The following is a 26,699-nucleotide window of genomic DNA, read 5'->3' as shown; positions in this document are numbered from 1 at the left end:
GGAAATCCAAAGTCTCTGTAAATTTTCATTGAAATTAATAATAAATTTAAAAAACAACACAGACTAGAGTTCATCTGTTGTTGGGGTTTGCTGTCAAGTTGTAACCAACCCATAGCTGGCCCTCAGGCTGGTTTTCAGAGGCAGTCAATGGCACTGGAGATCACTCATCCTTCCACAGAACATGCCTTCAGAACTGCAGTGCAGCTTCTTGTCTCCAGGCTGCCAGAGCTCTCTCCCAAGAGCGGTAGGAAGAGCCATGGAAGAGGGTTGAGCGGGTATGAAAATGATCAGTGCAATGAGCAGTTAGTTTTCCACTTGTTAATGTCACACTGTCTCTTTAATAATTTAAAAATTATTAGTGTTAGTATTAGACCTAGAAGAAAATAAAATTTAAAAGACCTCGCCTTGTATATCAAGAGACTAGCATATTTTCTTGATCAGCAGTCCTGATGGAAGCGTTCCCACCGATTCCATAGTGGTGAATCGTTGACAAGAGCCAGTTGACTAATAATTCAAAGTGGATGTAGCACGTATTTTGGTATCCCCAGATACCTTGTAATAGCAACCCTTATAGTCATGCATGTTTTATTCCTGCTTTGTTATGTTTTCCAGAAGGATAAGCAATTGGCTGCTAGAGTAACAAATGAAAAGTAACCTGACTCCATTGACCCACTTACCTATGCATGGGAAGGATGGAAAGGAACAGCCGTTTGCTTTGAAACAGTGGAATAGGTATGGAATGGTTCCTTTCCTTGCTGCCTTCTTCATTTATTTTTTTTTTTCCATATCTATTTCCAGATTTATCAAAACAGCACGTTGTTCCTGTTTGAGGAGTTAAGAGTAACAGGTACTATGGTTTCTATGTGATGTTTCTAAGTTGCCTTCTGTCCCATTGCCATGCTAAGAATGCAATTAAGTAGAGAGAATTCTTTTCAAGTGGCCAGTAAGGAATCATGCTAGGGAAAGTGGCTATTTTCAAACATAGGATTAGCAGGGTTTAGCTTTAAAGCATAACTGTGTTTGAATGTGGAGATTTTGCTCTCCTATGTAGGTTTCTATGGAGGAACCATTGAGATAACAACAGAATAACGTTTCTCCAGTGACAGCTATTAGAAGTGTTTTCTTCCTGTGCTTACTTAGCTCACAACCCTCATCCCCATCAACTTTTCCATCATGAAAGGACCCTATCAAGAAGCACATATTTTGATTCTTTTTCTGTCTTTCAAAAATCCATATAACAGAAAAAAATGCACAGTATTTTTTTGCATTGAAATAGAATGTTAATTTTGTTTTGAAAGATGAACAGTGCTCTTAAGACTTCTAGAATTAGAAATTTTAGATTTCTTCAATTGATTTTGTATCAGTTGCACATTGCCATTTTGGTGCTGGGCTTTCTTCTAGCATAATTTTTATTACAGGACCAATAAGCAGTCATAGCTTGTAATCATTGAATATTGGTCAATGCTTTAAGAAATGATGATATTAATAGCAATTTCTTTCTGCTGTAAAGTAATTTTAGTTTCAGAAGATTAAGTCTCATGTACTAGATGATTAAAATGAGACTATTTAATGATTCTACATGACAACATTCTCCCAATGGACGACTTATAGATGGGACTATGAATAAATAATAAAGGCTTGAATTTTGCATAGGAATATTAGAATTCAAAAGGCCAGGGACAAAGAATTCTTTAAAATTACAGTTTTTTTAAGGAATTAGGTAAGGGAGAAATTATTTAGTGTAGGGCTATTTAAGGAAAGTGTTTATGGGCTGTTTTGAGTTTTATTCTTAGCATGTTCTCAGAGGCATACTATCTTTGTTTTTTTCATTAAAACAATAAAGGGTTTTGAAGTATTATTCTATTGAATCTGAAACAAAATGTACTCTAAATGAATAATATATGAAGAGTCTGGTTTCTGCTTTAGCAAGGAGATAGAAAAAGCAGAGTATTTATGTTATTTTGGGCACAAAGTAGGCATATAGTCATTTAGATCGTTTGTGTTTCTGTCTTTAAAGTCAGCAATCTACTTTAATAAAATATCATTTATACTGGTATAAATAGACTTACTCCCCTCTTTTGCACCTTTACTAGGAAATATTATCTGTCTATGAAGAAACCACTAGGAAATGGGGGGGGGGATGGAAATAAAGAATAAATGGCTTCCACACCTATTTTGAATAACAACCCATGACACAAAGCACCAATCAGCCACAGGATCTAATTTAGCTGCAATAGATTATGTGATTGGATTTGGAAATTAAATTTGGAAATTATTTGGAAATACATATATAAATTTAAAATATGCTACTTATAATGTTTTTCTGGGTGAGAGAGCCCATTATGAAAGGAATTTGAGAAATGAAATTGTCCTGATTTTCCCACACTGGAAAGAGAACTCTGAAAAAAGATAGAAATGAGAGAGAAAGAAAAATCCCATGCCAGCATCTTGTATGTTGTGTTACTAAGCAAAAGACTGAGCATGTCTCGCAGCTGAAATCTACCTACCAGTGACTCCGAGGGATAAAGATGGGCAGTCTCTTCCTCTTAAGAGTCAAAGCCAATGGTGGAAGCCCTGTGAGGCATCATTATGAGTTAGAATTAACACACTAGCAGTAAGTGGGTGAGTGATTTTCTGAATAGTCTTGGGGGTAGCCCATCTTCCTTGCAGCCTGGGATAATATTGAAGGAAACAACTTGGAAAAAATTAATATTCCTTTACTTATATTGTAAAGGATGTTGTGCACCTCAGGTGTTGGGAGAATTCCTAATCTCCTTGGAGAGGGACACCATGCTTGGGAAGGTGGAGGGATGGCGAAAGAGAGGAAGACCCACAACCAGGTGGATTGACACAGTGACTGCAGCAATGGGCTTGAGAATGTTGGAAATTGTGAAGATGGCACAGGGTAGGACAGAGTTCAGGTCTGTTATTTATAGGGTCATTATGAGTTGTACTCGACTTGATGGCACCTAACAATAACAATAATGAACCCAGTATTCTTATCAGTGAAAAAAAGCAGTGTCAACTTCTGGCAGCTTTGCTGATGGGAGTTGGTGCTCCCAGGTATGATGTCAAAGGAAAAAGTAATGGGCTTGGTTAAGGATGAACCAAGAACCTTGAAGCTGAGATGGAGAGTTTTTTTTCCTATGTAGTAGAGGCAAGATTAGGCAAGACCAGAAGGGTTAGATGTTTCAGCCACCCTGAGAGGAACCTCAAGGCAAAATGTTGGCTTGGCTGTTCAGCAATCAGAATTTTCTTTTCTTCCTCTACAGGCTTATAAATTGGTCCACCAGAAAGGTTCTTAAAGTGTAGCCCATGCATTTCTCTGGTTCCAATTCCCTTTTCTCAAAGTTCCCTATGGAAACTCTTGTGTAGCTCATACCCAGGCTTAGTAAAGCTTCTAGACTAAAAAAGACTAGGAGGCAGGACTGATCATCCACTTCTGCAAGAATGAGCCCATACAAATGCGATGAATAGCAGAAGAATATTTTCAAATACAGTGCTGGAAGATGAGACCTTTAGATTGAAAGGCACTCAGATCAGCACAGAATTGTGAGGATGGCACAGGATCAGGAGAGTCTTGCTATACTGTGCACAGGGTAGTTGTGAGTTGGGATGGACTTGAAGGCTGCATGTGAGAAAGATGGGAGAAATTCTCCCATGCAATTTACTGCTTATGAAAACACAATGGTGAGTCAGCTATGGGTCAGTTCTCACTCGAAGGAACACAACAAAAACTAATATCTAGCAATACATTCCATTCTGTTCGGTTTAAATATGGGAATCCAAGAACACTTGTTTGTTCTAATGTAAAACCTATACTTGAACCAGGAGGCAGTCACCAGAACAGAGCAAGGAAATACAGCATGATTTAAAATTGGGAAGGGTGTACACCAGGGATGTGTCCTATCTTTATACCTTTTCAGTCTGTATGCAGAACAGATCATCTGGGAGACTGGGCTCTATGAGAAGGAATGTGGCATCAATATTGAAGGAAGACTCATCAATAACCTGCATTATGTAGACGAAACAACCTTGCTTGCTAAAACTGAGGAGGACCTGAAGCACTTGCTGCAGAAGGTAAAGTACTTAAGCCTTCAATATGGATTGAAGCTCAACATCAAGAAAAGATTCTCACCACTGGGATGATTGGCAGCATAATGATAGATGGTGAAGAGACTGAGATCATGAACAGCTTCAGTTTGCTTGGCTCCAGAATCAACACTTGGTACCAACAGCCAGAAAATCAAAATATGAATCTCATTGAGAAAGTCTGCTGTCAGGGACCTCTCCAGAGTATTGAAAAACAATTATGTCGATCTGGAGATTAGGATGTACCAGATCCAGGCCATGGTCTTTGCCATTACATGCTATGCATCAGAAAACTGGACAACGACTAGGGATGATAGAAAGAGAATTGATGCCTTTGAGCTGTGTTGCTGGAGAAGAGTGTAGAACATACTATGGACTTCTAGGAGAACAAACAGGTTTGTCCTGGAGAGGGTAAAACCAGGCTGCACCCTGAAGGCAAGGATTCGGAAGCTCTATCTGACATACTTTGGGCATGTTGCAAGGAGGGACCAGTCCTTGCAGAGGGACATTATGCTTGGGAGGGCAGAAGGACGGCACAAGAGAGGAAGACCCTTGATGAGATGGATTGATTCAGTGACCAGGGTAATGAGAGAGGTGTGTCTGAGAAAATAAAGTTGGCTCAGGATAGAGCAGAGTTCAGAGCTATTGTACATAGAGTCACTACAAGTCACAGGTGACTTGACAGCACATAACAATAACAATAACATATCATCATTATTTTCTAAGTTCCTGGAAGCTATATTCAATTAAAAGAAAGGTTGGTTCAGTGGTTAGGAACAATTCACTATAGATAGGTCTAAGATAGAGATGCTCAGAGTATTATCTCTGGTATTGAACTGAAAATGTACATAATCTTAGTTGATACTGGCTAAAACCTACCTGAACATTGCTCAAAAGGGAAAAAAACAATAATGTGTAAGTTTGAATACAGGAGAAGAGTTTTCCTGGCTCACTCTAGGACAAATGATGGGAGGGGGAAATTACAAATGGTCTTGGAGCACCTAGACCAGGGAGCAGGCCTCACTAGTGCTCTCTCTTCTGTGGTCTGCTGCTGCTTCTGTTCTGTAAGTCAGTTCTTTATTTCAGGCAGTCAACAATTTCCAAATTTCCCTTTGACAGGTGCCACCATCTGAGAGATTGTCCTGCATCAAGAAATTCTACAGAAGGATTCTTATTGGTCTGACTTGAGTCAAGTACCCCATTCCAAACGGAAGCCAGGTAAGACTGAGGCAGGAAAAGCATATTGTTACAATGGGGACCTCAGGGTTCCCCAGAAAAAGGAGGGCTGGTACTTTTCCATGAAAATAATATCTGCAACAATGATCATGACAAAACTCTGGTAGACTAGCTGTAAGGAGCTGCACTGCCAACCCACAGGCACATGGTTTGAGTCCCCCAGCTGCTCCACAGGAGCAATCTCCTCCTGTATGATTTCCTGTCTCTGAAATTCCACTGTAGGGTCAACAATGATCACCAGCAAGAATGCTTCAAATCACATCCCTGCATTTATTAAGTTGGTCTGAATGGCTGTTTTCTAAGAAAATCTTCTCTAGTCCTAGAGTTAGAATCATTGGTTGTCCTTTGTAATCACTGGCTTGAGGAATCTTTCCAACCAGCTAAAACTCCTTGCCACCAAGCCACACAGCAATCTCTGCTCCCCAAATCCTCTCCACTGGTAGCATCCATGTGGTTTATGGAGAAACCAACCCTGATTCCACTACTTGGACTCATTCCCTTCCTTAGTGGGGATATAATGAGAACTTCAGTATCCTGAGGGCACATGTGTATGGACACAGAAAATAGGACTGGAGGAAGTAGGGGTGGAGCAGTACCACTTACTTATGAAATTTTTCCTTTGTTTGTGTATTGAAGCCAGGCTATGGCCCCTACTGAGCATCGGGGATTTTAAATTAAGCTTCACTTTCACAAACTCTGTAAATGCACAAATATACCAGGTATTGTCGTTATGTGCCATCAAGTCAGATTCATAGCTGACTCTCCATTGTGTTTGCAGAGGCTGTAAATTGCATGGGAGGAACCTGCCTCTCTACCTCCTGCATCTTGTAGATTTGAACCACCTGCCTTTGGATTGCCAACACAACTCTTTACCCACATGACCACTAGAGCTCCAACTCATGGTTACTGTATGTACAAAACAGAACAAAATGTTACCCAGAATAGGACCACCTCCATGTTTATTCCAACTTGTGTGTGTGTGTGTGTGTGTGTGTGTGTGTGTGTGTGTGTGTCTCCACTTTGTGCTTTGAGTATTTTTCATCCTAGTTAGTAGTTAGTTATGTGTCTTCAAGTCACTAGCAACTCATAGCTACCTATGCACAAGAGCCCTAAACCCTGCTCTATCCTAGGCCTAATCCTAGGCCTATCTGTCAGACACTATCCTAGTGTCTGACAGACAAGCATTTTACAGAAAAGAGTAGATGAAAGACATTTATCCATTAGAGAAATGACTAATGGATTCAATGTTGTTACCCACCTTTGCCACCTGTGTCTTGACCCACCTCTGTCCCTCCTCCACCAGCATCCCTTCCTACTTCCACCTACATCATTCAACACCTCTCTCCCCTTAACCCACCCTTGATATGATGACTTAAGTCTCAAGCAGTCAGGGTTTCTGTGATTCTGAACACCTCCTGCTGTTTCCAGGCTCTTATGATGTGGCTAGTATCTCTTGAATTTAAGAGTCTCTAAGTACAACTATCAGGTACAAGTATCAAGGATGGCTTCCTATCTCAAAGAGTTCTGAGAAAAAGTCCTTTATCTTGAACTTCTACTCCAGGATTGACTTCTTGTGGCTTAGTACTTATTCTTTTCCATTCGCAACAAGGTGCTGCTGCAAGAGGATAGTTTCCCAGGATAGTCCTCTAGGATTGGTTCATAATTTTTGTTTTCTTGGCCCTCGGGCCCAAAACTATTTTAACTGGAATCCCCAGCTTGCAGAGGCCTGCGATTGGTCCTCTTTACCTGCAGACAGCTCTTATTCCAGCACTACACATCAGACAACATTCTGCTGGGATCTGTAAGGTTGTCCTGACAAGGCGGGCGGCGTCCCATGGCTTTGGCCTTTGCCTGAGTTGTCATAGCCATTAGCTTGAGGTAAAACTGGTTTAGGGTTCTCTTTCCAACTGAACCGTGCACATCAGGCTCTGGCACTATGGCTAAGGGCTAGTGTCACCAGTGGCTGTAGGTTAGTGTTCCCAAAGTCTTCACATATCTTCAGCCACAGAATATTCCTTTGTATCTTTTCACTCACATAAAACCTGTCACCTAAGGTCTGAGGCAAGAGATGGACATTCATTCTAAGGAGCTTCCGGTCATAGCACTTTATAGTCTACACCACTTTTATTTCAAAAGATTATTAACTCACTTAATCCTCCATGAGTTTAGGCAGTAAGAACTACATGAGATAAGGCACCTTCCCCCTCAAATGTACAGATAGGTAAAGTCACAGAGGTGGTAATGTTCGGACTAATACTACAACTCCAGAGGGTCTGCCTACAAGAGGGCACCTTTTCATTTACATTTTACTTGGTCTTAGGGTGTGTTCTACACTTTCTAAATTCTTTACATATTCCTCTGAAGTTGCCTTTTTCATCATTATAATACAAGTGAAAATACTGAAGCTCAGAGAAGTGACACAGTGGTCTTCAAATGTGTTGGCTGGCTGATGATCCTTTGGGACCTGGGGTGATATCCCAGTCCTTTCCAGATGAGACAAGAGGAAAAGGACTTATTTAATGCTATGTGCATTTTGAGGGAATCTGAGACTACAGTAGCTGTAGAGACGTTCTAACCTTGTTTCCAGGTGCGACTAGGGTTATAGGGTTATTCCCCGCCCCCCCCCCCCGGGGTATTTAAAAAGTTGTGGGTTTCTTGTTGATTTAAAAAAAAATATGTTTTGCTCTAGTAAGGTTAATAAAAGCAGATAAAAAGGGATCGTCACTATTGGCTTTTAAGTTTGGAAAATCCAACAAAGGAGTTAATTCTGGAAATCTATGTCTGTTGTCTAAAAGGGGTGAATTTTCAACAATTCTGAATGAACTGAGTGTTTAATTAGCCTCTTCCTTCTCATTGGCTAAGTAAACATAGCCTGACTCGATCTGTATGAATCCCTGAACCCTTTAACATCCTTACAGAAGTGCTTTTTCTGATTCTTCTACCCTTTTCTTCTCTTCTACTGCATCAATGCAGTAGTTGTCATTCTATAAGAGGTAAAAAATGAACATCTTCCCCTTTTAGCAGTGGGATTTAGTCTGAATAATGTTCATGCCTATGTCCCTCTCTTGGTTTTACAGCCTAAGAAAATGGCTTGTGACACACCTAGCTCAAGACAGCGAAATCTGTCCACTTCTGGAGAAGCTCTATATGAAATTCTTGGTCTACAAAAAGGAGCATCTAATGAAGAAATTAGGAAAACTTACAGGTACAAAGGAAATTCAATGATAATACCTTCTAAGCTGCTTGTATGTTGTTGTTTATGTGCCATCAAGTTGGAACTGACAAATAGCTAAACCATCCCACCCCAGTGGATTTTCAGTGGCTGTAAATTGCACAGGAGGAGATTGTCCATCTTTCTCCTGAGGAGCAGTTAGTAGATTCAAGCCATGTGACTTTGGGTTGGCAGTGCAACTCCTTACCACTAGGTCACCACAGCTTACTTCTGCACTGCTAGTGATAACTATTTTTGGATTGGCAAGTGCCTCCATTTTTAAAGAGGTAAACTTTTTGTCAAGACCAGGTAATTGGAATATTAGAATTTGTATCCTTTGTTCTAAAGCAAAGGCAGTAAAGGAGTTATTGTTGTTTATGTGCTGTTCAGTCAACTGAGACGCATAGCGACCCTATGTACAATAGCTCTGAACCCTGCCCTATTTTGAGCCAGTCTTACTGTCTCTGACACATCTACCTCTTTTACTCCAGTCACTGAGTTAATCCATCTCATCCTGAATCTTTCTCTCCTGTACTTTTCCTCCACCTTTCCAAGTAGGATGTCCTTCTCCAAGGACTGGCACTCCCGGGAACACGCCCAAAGTATGTGAAATGGATCCTCAAAATCCTTGCCTCTAAGTTAGGAGTACACAGTGATTTTGTGAAAGAATTCTCTAATGTTATGGGGTCCTGGGAAAAGGGACCCTATGTTTTAGGCCTCAAGTAATGTGATAGATAGATAGATAGATAGATATCACTATACATGATCAGAAATTATAATTTAACCCCATGATATTACACCACTGAATCTAATAGAGGTGGTTTTTAAAAAGGAAATGAGTGAGAATTTGTCACAACTGATGTTTTATCAACTCTACTCTTCAAACATTGAATGTTGGCCTTTCATATCTGATTTAATTCAAAGTTATCTATTTCCAGGGGAAATCGAGATATGCTTTTTAAAAAATACAAAGGGAAAAACAAACAAACAAACAAACAAACAAACAAACCTCATTAATAAGTACACAAGTAATTTCTTTGTATGTCAAAAATTAGGAAGTTACATAAAACTAAAAAATATTGTTCATAATTCTACCTCCAGTAATAATTATCATTCACATTTTGATGTTTCCTTCCATTATTTTAATCTGTAGCTAAAAGACATTTTAAAATCACCTTGAAATATTCTAATTTTGTCTAAATATTTTTCTTCTTAACAATGTCATTAAATATTCTTCTTTTTAACGATTGTACCCTATGTCCCGTCATGTGTCATCTGTTTTCTTCTTCTCTGTATTTACCAACTTTGTGTTTAAATTGTACATGCTAAGCATATGTCTCATTATTTACTTCTTTTTAAATAAGTTAATAAAGTTATGCCTTTCTAGAAACTGTTGTTTGTTGTTGTGTACCATTGAGTTGGTACCCATCCCATCGCTGATCCACCAGTGGGTTTCAGAGGAAGACTAGAAATTTAAAAGGAAAAATTCCACATTTTAATTACTTCTTGATTTGGCTTTCAATTGAATTTTTAAAACTCACATTAGTTTTTCAACTTATGAAGGCTTAACATTTCTAAGTAGGTAAATTTATTAATAATTTCTTATATTGCTTTTGTTTTGTAAGCCATGGGTTTTTAAAAACCCATCCTAATTAGAATATATAAAATTGGGAACTCTGGTGGCCAAGGGGTAAGGAGTTGCACTGCCAACCCAAAAGCACATAGCTTGAATCTACTAACTGTTCCTCAGGAGAAAAATGGACAATCTCCTCCCGTGCAGTTTACAGCCTCTGAGAACCCACAGGAGAATCAGCTACGAGTCAGTTCTGACTCGATAGTACATAACAACATAAAAACGATTACAGTGTTATAAAAATACCACAACTTCTCTAGAGGGTTATGAGTTTACTTTACTACTAAATCTTTGATCCACTTTTAGTTTATTTTGGCATAAGTAGAATTCTAACATTTTTTTCCAAATGACTAGGCCATGTATATTTATTGGAGTCTCCATTTTTTATTCACTGGTGAGAATCTTTGCTGTGCTGTAAACTTTGAGACCTGGAATACCTTCAAGAAGTATGCATTGAAGTAGAAATTAGTATTATGAATATTGCCACTAGAATTTAAAAGTTCTGTTCAAATGTTCAAATTGTCTGATCAGTCTTATCATTTATATTTCACTTACAATGCTGGAGAGGTAAATATATCTGCTGTTTTGTACCCTCCAGCTTGAATGTATCTAGAAGCCACTCAGTCTACATGTAGGTAATTAGACTCACATTAAACTTGGGCCTTAATAATGCTTTAGGCGTATACATTGGCACTGGGATGGTGGTTGAAAATGAAAGTGATTGCACTGGGAACCTTCATAACTGCAAATATAATTGCCCAAATGAAGGGGACAAGTTTTTTATAACTTCCTTGTATGTTTAAAAGTCCTTTTTACAAATGTGACGTTTCTTAGCTTTTGCTAATTTTGTAAGGTAAAATTTGAAATCTTTTCCTAATTATGACACTAATTATGCTAAGTTCTTGCAAGTTTAATAATTACAGAAGAAAGCTTTTTTATGTAATCGGTGCCTCGTTATTCTGTTTTAATATTATACAAATATTATTTTTTTCAGTTTATTAGGGCACTAGTATGCTGCCAAAAGCATCTTCTTCTTTCCAAATTACGCATTTGTATGCTGCAAACTATCCAAAATGCATGAGTAAGTCGGAAGTCCCCTAAGAATATGATTCTTATATTCAGGGGTCTGGATCAAAGTAGTCACAATACAGTGAGATTAAAAGTCAGTGAGATTTAATAAAATTGACAACTGTTGGATCCACGCACGGTGTGACTTCTCTTGTCATTTAATCGTTATTTCTTGGTTGTGCTCCAAAAATATAGGGCTGAGTTTGAAGGAGAGGCCTTTTTTTCTTTATCCTTTTTCTTTCTCATGTTTACTTTTAAATATTAAATAGACAAGATAGAATCAGTTGATTCAAAATAAGAACATACAAATATGTATTATTTTTTTAAATTTTTTTACAAATATGTATTTTTTAAAAGTCTTCCTCCTGTTCTTTACCTGAAAAATAATATTAATTTCTTGTGCCCCTGTTCTAGATATAATGGTATAGACTTGTCTCTTTTTCCTCCCTAATAAGTATAGCCAAAAGCGAACCAACCAGTTGCTATAGGATCAGTTCTAGTTCATGGCAGCTCTACGTGTAACCAAGCAGAATGGTGCTCTTTAGTTTTTTATGATTGTGATATTTTGGAAGCACATCAGGTCTTTGTTCCAAGAAGTCTCTGAGTGCATTGTTATCCTTGTTATTACCTGCCTTTGAGTCGACTAGGAACCCTATGAACAACAGATCTGCACAGCTGTGCCATCTTCACACTTCCTGATACACTAGAGCCCACTGCAGCTGTCACCGTGTCAATCCACCTGGTCGAGGGTCTTTCTTTCCTTCATTGACCCTTCACCCTTCCAAGCATCATGTCCTCCCCCCAGGAATAGCCCCTTCTCGTGTGTGGATTAAAAACACTAACCTTTTGGTTAGTAGCCAACTACTTAACCATTTCCACTATCCAGGGACTCCAAGTACAACTAAAACCCCTGGAAATAATATCGGAGACAACCGAGGGATAACTATGAAGAGTGAAAAAAAAGACAGTGAATTGGTTAGGAATCCCAGGATCAGAGGGGAATCATACAATCCACCTGAGCCAGCCTTTCCTGAAACCCAATTTGTCAATCAAATGCAGCCCGGGTAAGGCTGTTGGAAAGATCCTCTGACAAGAACTGGCCAAGAGGCTTGCTCTACTTTCCCGCCAGACCGGGACTTCCTCTGCCATCCAGAGAGCACCACTTGGTGAGGGACATGGCAAGGATTCCTCCACAGAAAGGGAGAGAAAGCACTCTGTGCCTGCTCTCTGAGGAAAGCTCAAGTAAAAAGTAAATACGACGGGCTATCTTTTACCTGTGTTTTGTGAATTATACAATATTTGGAATGAAAGTTACAAAACTCTCTGATACTCCAGGAAATGATGTTTAAATATGGGAAGGATAAAGGAAACTAAATGGAAGTGTTGTTTTAACACTGCTTGAGTTGCTTAAACATTTATTCCAGCGAGTATGTGAGCTCAGAGTTGTGTATTATAATGCTTAGGACAACCACTAAGCAGTGTGATAAAGTCAAACATTATAAATAAGTCAAGATAGAAATATAAAAATTGCTTGAGTAACCCAAGGGATGCAAAAAAAAAAAAAAAGGGAAACAGAAGAATAAACAGGAAACAATAGAAAACAACTGAGCCCTAACATAGAAAAAAAAATGATCCTAAATTTAAGTGGTTGGAGTGTATATACTTTTTTCTTTATGTTTAATGCAAAATGATGATACACTGTCTTTCCCGTCCTGGCCTTTATTCTTTTAACAATATATCTAGAAGATCATTCTAAGTAATGATCAATTAATAAAGGATTTCTTCAATCTTTACAAACCACTGTATAGTATTTTATAGCATGTATGCCCTATAATAAATTCAGACCCTCGTTGATGGATATTTTGATTTTTTCCTCCTCATGACTGCTCTTTTTTAAATTTTGAGTTTCTTGGAGATGGAAACTCCATGACTATCAAAATATAGATAGAAATTGGAAGAGGAAAATAATCTTCATTCCTGTCTATTTTTCAACTCTTGCTAAAGGTGCCAAGTCTCAGTTCTATATTCCTGAAGCCACGTCTCAATTCTATATTCCAATCCTGCAGGGCTGAGTGTTCATGTAAGTCAAATTAGCACTCGCCAGAGGTCTGGAATCACCAACTTCCACTATCCTTTAGCAAGGACTATGGGATCCAATTATCTATGAGATGGAGCACAGAACAATGTTCTTTCAAAAGTTGGGAAAAAATAATTGGCATCTCTATTTCCTCATTTTTTTATGGGAACATCATAAATAGCAGCCTAAAGCCTCTCAATCCCTTTCTATGTCTGTCTGTAAATCTTTATCATGCACTCTTCCTGTGAATAAAGCATCTTTTCCTCCTACATCATCTAAAACTCAACCTCACTTTGTTAGTCATCTGATAAACTGAAGCACCAGCTACCTCAAAGGACAGCTTGGAAAGGTGAAAGAGGAAGGCTTGCCAATCTATCAGGTACTGATTCAAAAGAGACTTTATAAAGAGAATGAGATCATTTTTTGCAAAGTATGTGGATCCCTTTGTAAAACAGCACAATTGAAGTACCAAGTATTCTTAGGAATGAATACATTCTCAGCATTCTTAAAAGTCTAAAATTATCCTCTCAGATGGCATCACTGTTCAAAAACTATTTGTCTGGCATAAGGCAAATTTGTGCTCATGTCAGAAGTGTCATGTCACAGCCAGAGACTGCTTGCATAAATCTCATCCAGGGCCCTCCCATAACTAATAAATATGCTTTTGCCATCCCAGAGCATCCCAAGGATCTTTAAGCCCAAGACCCATTTAATGTCATTTTCCTACTGTTGGGTTGCCATTTAAGACTTCATGTATGCGTGGATTGAGCAAATGTCTTTCCTTATTCTTCCACTGCTTGAAAGTCTTCACTCTCCCATATCATAATTCAGATATACCTACTATGGCTAAGCTATTACCAACCTTTCATACTAGTTGATTTAACTTTAATCTAAAATGCTTTTCACATCCTTTCCAAATTTAACAATCTCTTCAAACCAAGAGGACTTGTAGTAGAGACACTAGTGAAGAAGAGAGGATTCTTACAAGGTGGATTCAACTCAGTGACGATAGATTTCTGTGTGTGTATGCGTGTCCCCTTTCAGATGACTCATTTTCTCTACCATAATCATTCAGGGAATCACCCTTGGGAGAGTTTCCAAGGGCCCAAGGGTCATCCATTTCTATATACACCTGTGTGCTCCACCAAGTCATGTCTCCACCAAGTTTAAGATCTCTGCATTAGCTCTGTAGCCACATCCACAGTCACCGCTAGGCACAACTCTGGGCATACTGGACCCAGCAACTGCAGATTCCCTGCTGATGAGCTGGACAGGACTGCTCATCAGCTTCTCTGCACGACCTCCATGCTAAGCACTGGGTGACCAAACCCTTCTGACTGCTCTTTAGCCCCAGAAACTACCTCTGCTGTTACCTTGAGACTTGAAGGAGTCACGAATACCTGCCAGTCTGTGACACCAGGAACTGGCTCCAGCCTAGGGAATGCTATTTCTCTGCTAAGACCTCCAATGAGACTCAAAGTTGAGTACCCACTGCAATCAAACCAGTTCACAGTTCACTGTGTTTCTAATCCTATATATGGAATGAGACTGCCTATCTGTCCTACAGAGTAGCTGGTGGAGTTGAACTTCTGACTTTTCAATTATCAGCCCAAATCATTTTGTACTTCACCTGCAGGGCTTTCAAAGTTGGGAAGAATCACTCTTGCTCATTTTGCTCATAGCTTTCTCCCAAGGATCCAGACTCATGTTCTGAGGTTGAGTCAGATCCTAGTACTAATTGGCTCTCTACTCAGAAATTCAGTCCCCCATGACACTAAACTTTGTTACTGACTCTTTCTTTTCTTAAAAGACATTCTTTTCTAGGAGATCTTGTAGCTCCCATCCTATCCTCAGACAGACTTTTTCCAAGCCAACTACCAGTTGACTGCACTCACCCAGCAGTGGTTACTCAAGTAGGAATATGGCTGGATTCTTTCTCGGCAAGCATTTCCAAGCATGCCCTGCTAAGTAAGCTCAATCCCACCAGAAGACTGTAGGCTGTGATGGCTCAAAGATGAAACCCTCCCACAGCCACGCAATAAATAGCACCTGGTTCTGTGTTCCCCTTAGTACTATAAATGAGTAAACAGTTTACTGTCTTACTGTTGCCCAGTGAGCACTTTAGCCTGTGCAATTAGATTCCTTTTTGTCTTGATATTGATTGGTACATAAAGACTTTTCTTTGTTTCTCCTGCTTATTAAAGTAATAAAGGTGTTGATTGATACCTCATACTGCTACCTAGTTATTGCTAAAGCTAGAAAAGTTAATGAGCATTTACCAACCACTGATATGTCTGGTTTCACAGGGGTGGTCGAGGGAGGGTTATTGTTATTGTTATGTGCTGTCAGATGAAGTTCAACTCATAGCAACCCTATAAACAAAAGATCTGAAACCAGTCTTGTTCTGCACCATCCTCACACTTCCTTAAACACAATAGTCCACTGCAACAGTCACCTTGTCAATCCACCTGGTTGAGGGTTTTCCTCTCCTTCCACAACTTTCACACTTTCAAGCATCATATTCTTCTCCAAGGAATACCCTCCTAGCAACGTGCCCAAAGTATGTGAGGCTAAGCCTCATAATTCTTCCCTCCAAAGAGCACTCTGGCTGTACCCTCTCCAAGATGTACCTGTTTGTTCTTTTGGCTGTCCATGGGATGTTCAGTGCTTGTCTGCTAGTAATCAGAAAGACTACGGCCTGAATCAGATAGATATACCTTAGTCTTCAAACTGACAATACCACTTCTCAATAATTTGGAGAGGTCCCTAACTGCAGATTTTCCCAGCAAAATTAATCTCCTTATTTCCTGACTGCTGGTAACATGGGTGTTACTTGTGGATCCAAGCAAGATTAAGCTGTTGACAGTTTTCATCTCCTCTCCATCCATCATGGTCCAGTGGTAAGAATCTTTGTTTTCTTGACATTGAGATGCAATCCATACTGAAGACTGCATTTCTTGATCTTCTGCAACAAGTGCTTCAAGAGTTCCTACTTGAAAAAAAAAAGAGTTCCTGCTTGAAGAGGAAGGGTCATGCTCTTATATTCTTAACGATGATGTTGTTATTGTTAGCTACCCCTGAATCAGCCCCCAACTCATGGCACAATAAGATCAGATTATTGTGACCATGGCTTTCAAGATTATAAAAACACACAAGCCTTCACTGATACACAAGTAATGGCCACCTTTGAGGTATGCTGGCTATACCCCAAATCCAATCTTTCACATGGAAAGTGAGAAATCTACCACTGAAACACCACTGCCTCCAGACTTACCCATGCTGTGGTTGTTATTACTAGGTGCTATCAAGTGGATTCCAAGTCAAAATGACCCCATGTGCAACAGGATGAAACACTGCCTGGTCCTGTGCCATCTGTGGGTGTTCAGGGTACATGGTGGCACACACTGTATGAATCCATACTTAATCATAACAGGTTGTAGTTTTCTCTCTCCCATCCCGTCAATTCCTTGATGACAGGCACTGTGCCTTATCTTCCATTATACTTCTTTCCTTAGCAGTATGCTGCGCTGTAATTAGGACAGGCTAGCCTTTGGAAAGCGACTTCATGCTTTGAAAGGTAGGTGTAAGAGAGGAAGACACTTACTTAACAAGACGGATTTACACAGTGACTGCTGCAGCAATGGGCTCAAGTATGTTGGGAAAGATGAGGATAATATAGGAAAGGATAGATTTCAGATCTGTTGCTCATATGGTCACTGTGGGTCGTATTCAGCTGATAGCACCCAACAACAACAAGGAGGACTTCCACTTTTATCAGAAAAAAAAAGTTTTTGTTGACAGCTGTGTATCTGCTTTGACTGTAGTCTTGCCTTCTTCAGGTCTGGTTTTCAAACAATTAGTTTGATCAACTTGCTGAATAGTGTTCCTTTTGATGATTAAGACAGGAAGTTTGAGTCCTGGTTACTTTGGTGTAACTGTAGGACTTTCCAGCAGGTTAGAAGGTAAAGAATCAATGACTGAAGAAAATTGAACAAATTATGTCCTTTTCATAATTTGACTCTTGAATAAATCCTTATTCTTATTTACACTGATATATGCACTTCTGAAGTTAGAAACAACATTAAGGCAATACAAGGAAGACTGAATATTTATCATGCTGTTTTTGATATATTAGCCTAACAAAATACTAGCCAATTGGATAAGAATTTGCATGAAGATCTTTTTAGCTCCTTGAAGAAATGCAAAATCAGAGTGAACTGGGGCCTCTGTGCCTCACTAATGAGCTTAATTTTTCCTTATTGACAAGGTACCTGCCACATACGCTGGTTTACACAGTGCCAAGGGACTAAAGTGACTCTTCTATTTCATTTGATTTCACATGAGACTTAGTGGAAATTATCCTCTATCTCTGAAGAGATGTGTTGCTTCAGAGCAGATCAAAGTGAGGCAAATGCTGTTTCCATAAGGAGCAGAGAAGAGTGTCATTTCCATAGTGATCTCTGACAACCCCAACCTGTGGTGTTTTCACTCATCTTTATTAGCAATTACAGGTAGAAGCAGAAGATGCATATGAATAAAGTGTCAATGTCAGGGGAATTCACTGCTAATAGAAGAATTGTAAATGTTTACCAGGCAAAGTGATGATTCAAGCTTACAGAATTAATTGAAATTAATCTTTATTAAGCACTTATTTATTTTCTGAATTCTAAAACCTTCCACTGAAAAAAGTATATGAGGTTATGTTAGAATGTTCTTTCAAGTTGTCATGAAAACCTTCCTTTGCCATCTCAAATCCTGTACTTGCTTTTCTTGGCTCTTCCTACAGTTTCAACCTCATTTGTACTGGCCCTAAAGCCAATACCATCACCATGACTTCCCCCTCCCCCCATTCAATTATCCATTCACTCACTTGTGCCTCATTCATATATTCATTCATGTACATTTATATTGGATATGCATGCATTTTATATTGTGAAAGATGCAAAAATATATAAAGTAAACAATCTCTGTGCTTTAGAAAGCTTCTTCAATAGAGGATGAAATTTAATAAAGTTTAAAAGACACATGGATAGCCAGCGAACACTTTATTGGAATAAATGAAGGGAAAGACAATGTGGAATGAAAGGACAATAAGACATTATGGGTGTTGTAACTAATGATATACTTAAAAAAATACATAGATAGGGAATTGCCAGAGAAGTTCAAGCAGGATTTAGAGATACCGTGCACCAGGGACATCACTGCTGATGTCAGATGGATCTTGGCTGAAATTAAGAAATACCAGAAGAATGTCTATTTGTGCTTTATTGACTATGCAAAGGCGTTTGACTGTGTTGATCATGACAAGTTGTGGCTGACATTGAGAAGAGTGAGAATCCCAGAACACTTGATTGTGTTCATGTGGAACGTACACCTGAACCAAGATGCTGTCGTGTGTATGGAGCAGGAGAACACTGCATGGTTTGGAATCTATCTCCACACCTGTTCAATCAATATGCTGAGCAAATTATCTGAGATGCTGGACTCCATGAAGAGGAGTGTGGTGTCAGGATTGGAGGGAGGCTCATAAATAACCTGAATTATGCAGACGACACAACCTTACTTGCTGAAAGTGAGGAGGATTTGAAGCACTTGTTGCAGAAGGTCAAGGAATGCAGCCTTCAGGATGGATTGTGCCTCGATATCAAGAAAAAAAAGATTCTTACCACTGGACCAACAGGCAGTGTCATGATGGATAGAGAGGAGATTGAAACTCAACAGCTTCATCTTGCTTGGATCCACAATTAACATCCTTGGTACCAGCAGTCAGAAAATAAGGAGATGCATTGCAATGGGAAAATCTGTAGTTAGGAACCTTTCAAAATTATTGAGGAGTAATGATGTCAGTTTGAAGACTAAGGAGCATCTGATTCAGGCCATAGTCTTTCCAATTACTAGCTGTGCATTTGAGACATGGACAATGAATAAAGATAACAGAAAAGATGCCTTTGAGCTGCGGTGTTGGAGAAGAGCACGGAACATTCCTTGGATGGCTAAAAAAGTGAATAAGTATGTCTTGGAGAAGGTATAGCCAGAGTGCACGTTGGAGGCAAGAATGATGAGGCGTCACCTAACATACTTTGAACATATTGCTAGGAGGTGCTATTCCATGGAGAAAGACATGATTTTGGGAATGGTGGAGGGTCAGTGAAGGAAAGGAAGACCCTTAACCAGGTGGATTGACAAGGTGACTACTAAACGGGTTTTTGTGTGTCAGGAAGTGTAAGGACAGGTCTGGTTTCAGATCTTTCATTTGTTGGGTTGCTATGAGTCATACTTGACTTGATGGCACCTAACAAAAATAACAACAATGAAGAAACTATGCATGGCTGATGGATGTTTTAAGAAGCTAGGAGAAGATTTTTACACAAAAGTACAAGTAATTTTGGAGAGGTGGCAGAGATGTGAAGGGAGGGAGAAGGGAGCACAGATTGATGAAGAAATGAGATGGGTAAAGGGAAAGGCAATATACAATGGGGATTTGATGAAAAATTGTATTAATTGTATTAACTCTTTGGACTTAATGATTTTAAAAACTAAGGCATCAACATAAAATCAAACAAAATAGACCATGCTGAGCAGAATGGAATAACCTGAGCATGTCATTACTGTTCATGGTGGCTGACTCATGGTGACTATATGGAAAATAGAACAAAGTAATGCCTGGTCCTGGGTCATCCCTATCATGGCTATAGGTTATGTCATTGTGATCTAAAGGATCATCAATAGCTGCTTTTGAAAGTAAATCTTCAGGTCATTCTTCTTAGTCTGTCTTAGCCTGGAAGTTCTGATAAAACACGTTCATAAAAGTGACATGCAAATTTCTGCTAAAAGATGCGTATAGTTTAATCATTTACATGAAAATGAAGGCTTTATTCTATTATTTATTTCTTGTCTGGAGACTATACTGAGTAGTTGGATACACTAAGAAGCAAATAATGGTCCCTGTTCTCCAGACCAGGGATCACTGGTGCCCTTGTGGGTGAGATGTTGCCCTGCCAATTGAAAAGTAAGCAGTTTGAATCCAACAGCTGTTCCATGGGAGAGGAATGAACAGAGATGAGCAGTCTCCTCCCATGTGACTTACAGCCTCTGAAAACCCATGAGAGGGTCAGCTATGTGTCTGTTCTCAACTCAACAGCAATGAGTTTCAGTTTTAAGTTTGTCCTTGTTGTAGTGTATGGTCTAGAGGGGGAGATATAAAATTATCAAATGATCACAGACGTAAATGTGTAATTATAGAAGAGGTAAGTGCTTTGGAGGAAAGGATATAATTCTATGGCAGCCCTGATCTGGACTAGGGATTAGAGAGAAGGCCTCTCTGAGGAAATTACTCAGTGTTATGTCTTCATTTTGATGCAGTTAATATTTATTCATATTTTTTTCATATTCATTCATTTTAAGGAGACCAGGAAAGCTAGAAAAGGAAGTTTAAGAACTAGAATGAGTTATTAATTGTAAGAATTAGAAAAGTAATCAACAGTGACAGAATAACTACTATGTGCTGGGTTCTGTTATCAGTGATTTGTATTCATTATTCTATTTAATGATTATATACATCACAGATACTATTACTAGCTCATTTTACAGCTGAATAAATCAAGGTTTGGAAAAATTAGATTAGCTGGCTAAGTCACTTGGCAGTAAGTCATGTTGCTGAGAATAGCACTTGGTGGTCTTAGCCCAGAATCTAATCTTAATCACTACATTTTCTGGCTTTAGTACAGCTGCCATTAACCAATGATTCCAAGGCTAGACTCTGAATGATGTGAAATTCTGGGGGATAGAGCAAGAGTCACTGTCAGAGAAGAGCGTCTGGGGATACAATCCAGGTTCAGGATGAGATTCAGATAAAGGGAGAGAAATGGATACAGTGAGCACAGAGCTTCAAGTTCCAGCCAGTATGAAGATGTAGGTCCACTATTAATTAGCACGCAAAGAAGACACAAACACATTCCAGTGCATATACAGTCTCTCTCCACACTGGATAAAAGCAGCTTTTGACAATTACTGTTACGGAACTATACAGCTGTTAGTTAAAACAGTAAGATCAACGAGGGAGTTCTTATAGGTCTTAAGGTAATATTTTGTTGTTATGTGTAGTCAAGTCGAATTAGGCTCATAGTTGACCCTCCCGTGGGTTTTCAGAGACAGTAAAATCACAGGGGAAGAGATAGTCCCTCTTTCCCAGGTGGAGCAGCTGGTGGCCTCAAACTGCTTGCCTTTGGGATGGCAGTGCAACTGCTTATCATTAAGTCCCCAGAGCTCCTTTAAGAATTCTTAAAGTCTTCAAACAAATTTATCTGGTACTACTAACCAGCAGAAACAACTGCTTCTTAAACCATGTTGAAAACTTTAACAGGAAATCCTTGAGGCCAAACATAAGGATGGGTGAGCAGCATAAAAGACCAGCAGAAGTGGGAAACTGTTGGCTTCAGACAATATTGGTAAAATTTCCCCCAGAAATGTTGAGTGACTCAAAAATAGATGTGGATTGAGTAGATTATTAGATAGTCATTTCCTTGGTGGTGTTACAGGAAATAAAAATGTTTAAGAAATTAAATAAGATAGTTTGAGCCTCATTCAAGTGCATGAGCTTGAGGCTCCCATGGTTCGTCAATGAGGTGGACAGAAAGAGTAGGTGTTTGTAGATTTAAAAGATAGATTTAGGGGGGAAATATGGGTGTGATGCTTAAGATTGTGTGACCTGCTGAAGGCTGCCAAAGACCTGCTAGTGTCAGAACTTAGGGACCTCAGTCCTTGATGGTGCCGTCGGTTAATGGGCTTAGCTACCAACTGAAGTTAGGAGGTTAGAGTCTACCCAATGACATCTCATAAGAAGGACCTGGTGATCTATTTCTAAAAAAACCCCAGCTATTTAAATATGTTTACGGCATTGAAGTCTTTGGGGGAGAGAATATTTTAAAAGTATTATATTTTAGGGCATTATGTTTATCGTAAGAGTACGGAATAAGGGTTGCAGAGTGGATTATATTTGGGTTTGGGGGATGTGGAGGGAGATTGCGTATCAATGAGGGAGTTTTTCTTTTGCTTTTGAAGGAGAGGAGCAAACAGGGGGGTGGGGGGAGAGAAGGGTGCAACAATGAATGAATGGAATTCCAAAATCTCTGTAGATGTTCACTGAAATGAAAAATAAATTTAAAAAACAAAAAAAATAACATTCCATCCTATCCTGTAACTCGCTCCTGTGTCAAGGCCCTGTTCATCTTTCTGAACTACTTCCTTGACATCCAGCTGAAAGATATTTGTGTAACTATTTTGTGGAGTTTTATTGTTAATGTCCAAATATGTATTTACCATGGAGTAGGAACCAACTCGTAACTGACCAGCCATTGAGTTTTCACAGGCTGCGAATCACATGGGAAGACAATGTCCATCTTTCTCTCATGGAGCAACAGCTGGATTCAAACTGTCTACCTTCAGGTTGACAATACAACTCCTTAATGCTAGGACATTAGAGCTTCCCAAATACTTATCAAGACACACATTAAAAACTTAGTTCCTTGGCACCCAATATTATCTCTGACTTATCCATTTCTGCTCTGGTGGCCTAGTGCCAAGGAGCTGCACTGCAATCGCAAAGGCATACAGTTCGAGGCCACCAGCTGCTCTGCTGGAGGATAGGCAACCTCTTCCTGTGCGATTAACTGTCTCTGAAAACCCACCAGAGGGTCAGCTATGGGTCCATTCTGACTCTATGGTACACAACACCACAACATATAAAATGATCTATCGCATAAGAGACATTCATAAATGTTGTTTGGTTGTATATACCATCAAGTTGTAACAAACTGATAGTTGAACCTTGAGTGGGTTTTCAGAGGCAGTGAATCACATGAGAGTTGATTGTCCAGCTTTCACTCACAGAACGGCTGGTCATTTCAAACTATGTACCTCTAGGTTGGCGGTGCAACTCCTTACCATAGCAGTCATTGCACATTGAATAATTTAATAAAGGTATTACATCATGAAAAAAAAATCCTTTGGAAGACAGTGTACTCTGAGACACATGTTGTTGCTGTTGTTATTAGGTGTCATTGAGTCAACTAGAACTCACAGCGATTTTATGAACTACAGAGATATATATACATATACCTTGACAATCTTGTGCCATGCTCATCATCTCCAATACACCGGAGCCCATTATTACAGTCACTGTGGTGATCCGCCTCATTGAGGATCTTTCTCTTTTTCTCTGTCCTTCCACCTTTTCCAACACTATGTCTTTTTCTAAGCACTGGCCCTTCTTGGCATTGTGCTCAAAGTATATGAGACCAAGCTTCCCTATCCTTGCCTCTAAACAAGCATCCTGGTTGCCCTTCCTCCACGACAGACTTGTTTGGTTTTTCGGCAGTGGATGGGATGTTCAGTACTCTTCTCCAACACCACAGTTCAAAGGCATCAATTCTTCTGTCATCCTTACTCATTGCCAAACTTTGAGATACACAGGATGCAATTGAAAAGGCCAAGGCTTGGATCAAGCCCACTTTAGTCTTTAAACTGACATCTTTTCTCTTTAGCACTTCAGAGAGATCCTTCACAGCAGATTCTACCAATGTTGTTAGGTGTCGTCAGGTCAACTAGCTCTTTATTTAGTAATGTAAAAGAATTCAGGTGACTAGAAAAACTGTCTAAAACAAAGCTCTATCAATTGTAATTTGAATTTTTCAAAAGTTTAAATATGTTAATAATTAACTTTTATATTAAAACATTTTTCAGCAGAATGAGTCATGAAGTCAAATTAATAAATGTTGTTGTTATGTGCCATCGAGTCGCTTGTGACTCGTAGCGACCCTGTGTACAACAGTCCTAAACTCTGCTCTGTCCTGTGCCAATCGCACTGTCTCCGACATACACATCCCGATTACCCCAGTCACTAAATCAATCCACCTCATACAGGGCCTTCCTCTCCTGTACTGTCCCTCCACCCTACCAAGCATGATGTCCCTCTCTAAGGACCAGTCCCTCCTTACAACATGTCCAAAGTATGTTAAATGGAGCCTCAGACTCCTTGCCTCCAAGGAGCCGCCCAGCTTAACCCTTTCCAGGATGAATCTGTTTGTTTTCCTCAATACTGTTTGTACCCTCAATACTCTTCTCCAGCACCACAGCTCAAAGGCATCAATTCTCCTTCTATCCTCTTTAGTCACTGTCCAACTCTCTGATGCATAACAAGTGATAGCAAAGACCATGGCCTGTACCAGATGCACCTTAGTCTCCAGAGAGACACCATTGCTCTTCAGTACTTTGGAGAGGTCCCTACCAGCAGACTTTCCCACGGCAATATGTCTTTTAATTTCCTGACTACTTCCAAGAGTGTTGACTGTGGAGCCAAGCAAACTAAAGCTGTGAACAATCTCAATCTCTTCACCATCCATCCTGATGCTGCCTCTATGAGGAGAAGTGTGGTGTCAGGATTGGTGGAAGAGTCATCAACAACCTGCGTTATGCAGATGACACAACCCTGCTTGCTGAAACTGAGGAGGACCTGAAGCACTTGCTGCAGAGGGTCAAGGACTGCAGCCTCCAATATGGATTGAGGCTCAATGTCAAGAAGACAAAGATTCTCACCACTGGACCAAATTAATAAATACTCCAGAAATGACTGCCACTAGAGGTCAGCACTTGACTTGATGTAGTTCTGTTAATCTCTCATTAAAACTCATTATTGTAGAATCTGAACTGAGCTGATATCCCCCCACCCCCATCCCACTAGGTTTTTGGAGGCTGTAAATCTCATGAGAGGAGATTTTGCTCATCTTTCTCCTCAAGAGCTGCTGATAGAGTCAAATTACCTGAGAAGCACTGCCTTTGGGTGAGTGGCTCGACTCTTCATGGACTATGCCACCAGAATGATCTTTCTCTGAAATGAACGGTTATTTATGGGTCTTCTTCTTCTGCCATCCCATCTGTCTTGAGTCATACACATGACTGCAGACCTTGAAAACCAAAGAAGACTGACCATTGCTGTCACTCTTGGTGATTTGCTGCACATATAATGCAACCTTGGTTGTTGATGCAGTTAAGTGCTATCCAGTCGAGTACAACTCTTAGCGACCCTATGAACAACCAATCTGAACACTGTCCTACCCTGTGCCATCCAAACAGCAGCCCCCATGTCAACCCACCTAGTTGAGGGTCTTCCTCTGTTTTGCTGACCCTCCACTTTCCAAGCATGATGTTCGTCATTATCAAAGAATAACCTCTCCTAGCAACATGCCAAAAGTGAGATGAAATTTAATTTTCTCTGCCTTCAAGGAACACTCTGGCTGCACCTTCTCCAAGACATATTTGTTTGTTCTTTTGATAGTCCTTTGACTTTTCAGCACTTTTCTCCAATGCCACTATTTGAAGGCATCAATTCTTCTGTCATCCTTAGTCATTGCCCAGCTCTCAAATGCATAGCAAATGACTGAACAGATGATGGCCTTAATCAGGTGCACCTTTGTCATTAAGCTGACATCATTACTTCTCAGTAATTTGGAGAGTTTCCTGACTTCAGACTTTCCCAGTGTAATCCGTCTCCTGATCCTGACTGCTGGTACCACTATGTTAATGCGGCCTTCAGAGTGCCCTCCAGTGGGACTCTGGTAGTCAAAGTATTTTAATAATACATTACATACAGATTCTTTAGAACTTTTTCTACAGATTTTTTTAATACAGAAAAAGAAGTGATGTCATTTGTTGCAATATGAAGCCAAACAGAGCTCTGGTCTTACTATTCTGTTCTGTGTTAAGGGCTCTACACTAGTTCCTATGCTGGTCCTGGGTGAAGCGCCAACCTTTAGAACTTGAGTGCAGGGCATTTGCATCACCCTGGGACCTGGCCCTACAAAGATGGGGTTCTTATAATTTTATTGAGAATTCAAAGTACTGAATCTGGTAAACTGAAGTAAACTAGCTATGGCTTAATTACTCATCTTGAGATTCCCCAGTGAACCATGTTCTCTGATACTCATGGTCTTGTAAAGTCCCCTTGAATCTGGACTGGCTCCCTGATCCTTAAGCTCCCAATAGGCTGTGTTAGCTGATACTAAAAACTGTTCCCCCAAGCTTGCACAATTGAAAAGTTGTCAGAAAATCATGTTGTTTGTTGTTGTTGTGTGCCGTCGAGTGGCCTGCGACTCATAGCGACCCTATGTATAACAGCCCTAAACTCTGCTCTATCCGGTGCCAATGGCACTGTCTCTGACACTCCCATCCCAATTATCCCAGTCACTGAATCAATCCACCTCATAGAGGGCTTTCCTCTCCTGCGCTGTCCCTCCACCCTCCCAAGCATGATGTCCCACTCTAAGGACCAGTCTCTCCTCACAACATGTCCAAAGTATGTTAGACGGAGCCTCAGAATCCTTGCCTCC

At 39.8% G+C, this 26,699-nt stretch overlaps 1 protein-coding gene across 1 annotated transcript in view; it reads left to right on the top strand.

Annotated features, from left to right (window-relative positions):
• The first annotated feature begins 8,414 nt into the window (after positions 1-8,414).
• DNAJC5B (DnaJ (Hsp40) homolog, subfamily C, member 5 beta) overlaps positions 8,415-26,699 on the top strand; it is a 78,652-nt gene continuing 60,367 nt past the window's right edge. Inside the window, exon 1 of the mRNA XM_006880433.1 lies at positions 8,415-8,533. Coding sequence (XP_006880495.1) covers positions 8,415-8,533 — 119 coding nt within the window. The remainder of the gene's footprint in view (positions 8,534-26,699) is intronic.

This window comes from Elephantulus edwardii, unplaced genomic scaffold, assembly GCF_000299155.1.
Source record: "Elephantulus edwardii isolate Elephantulus edwardi_28Jun2011 unplaced genomic scaffold, EleEdw1.0 scaffold00008, whole genome shotgun sequence".
NCBI classification, from domain to species: Eukaryota; Metazoa; Chordata; class Mammalia; order Macroscelidea; family Macroscelididae; genus Elephantulus; species Elephantulus edwardii.
The sequence above is the reverse complement of the archived record's forward strand: the minus strand, read 5'-3'. Positions and strand labels throughout refer to the sequence as shown.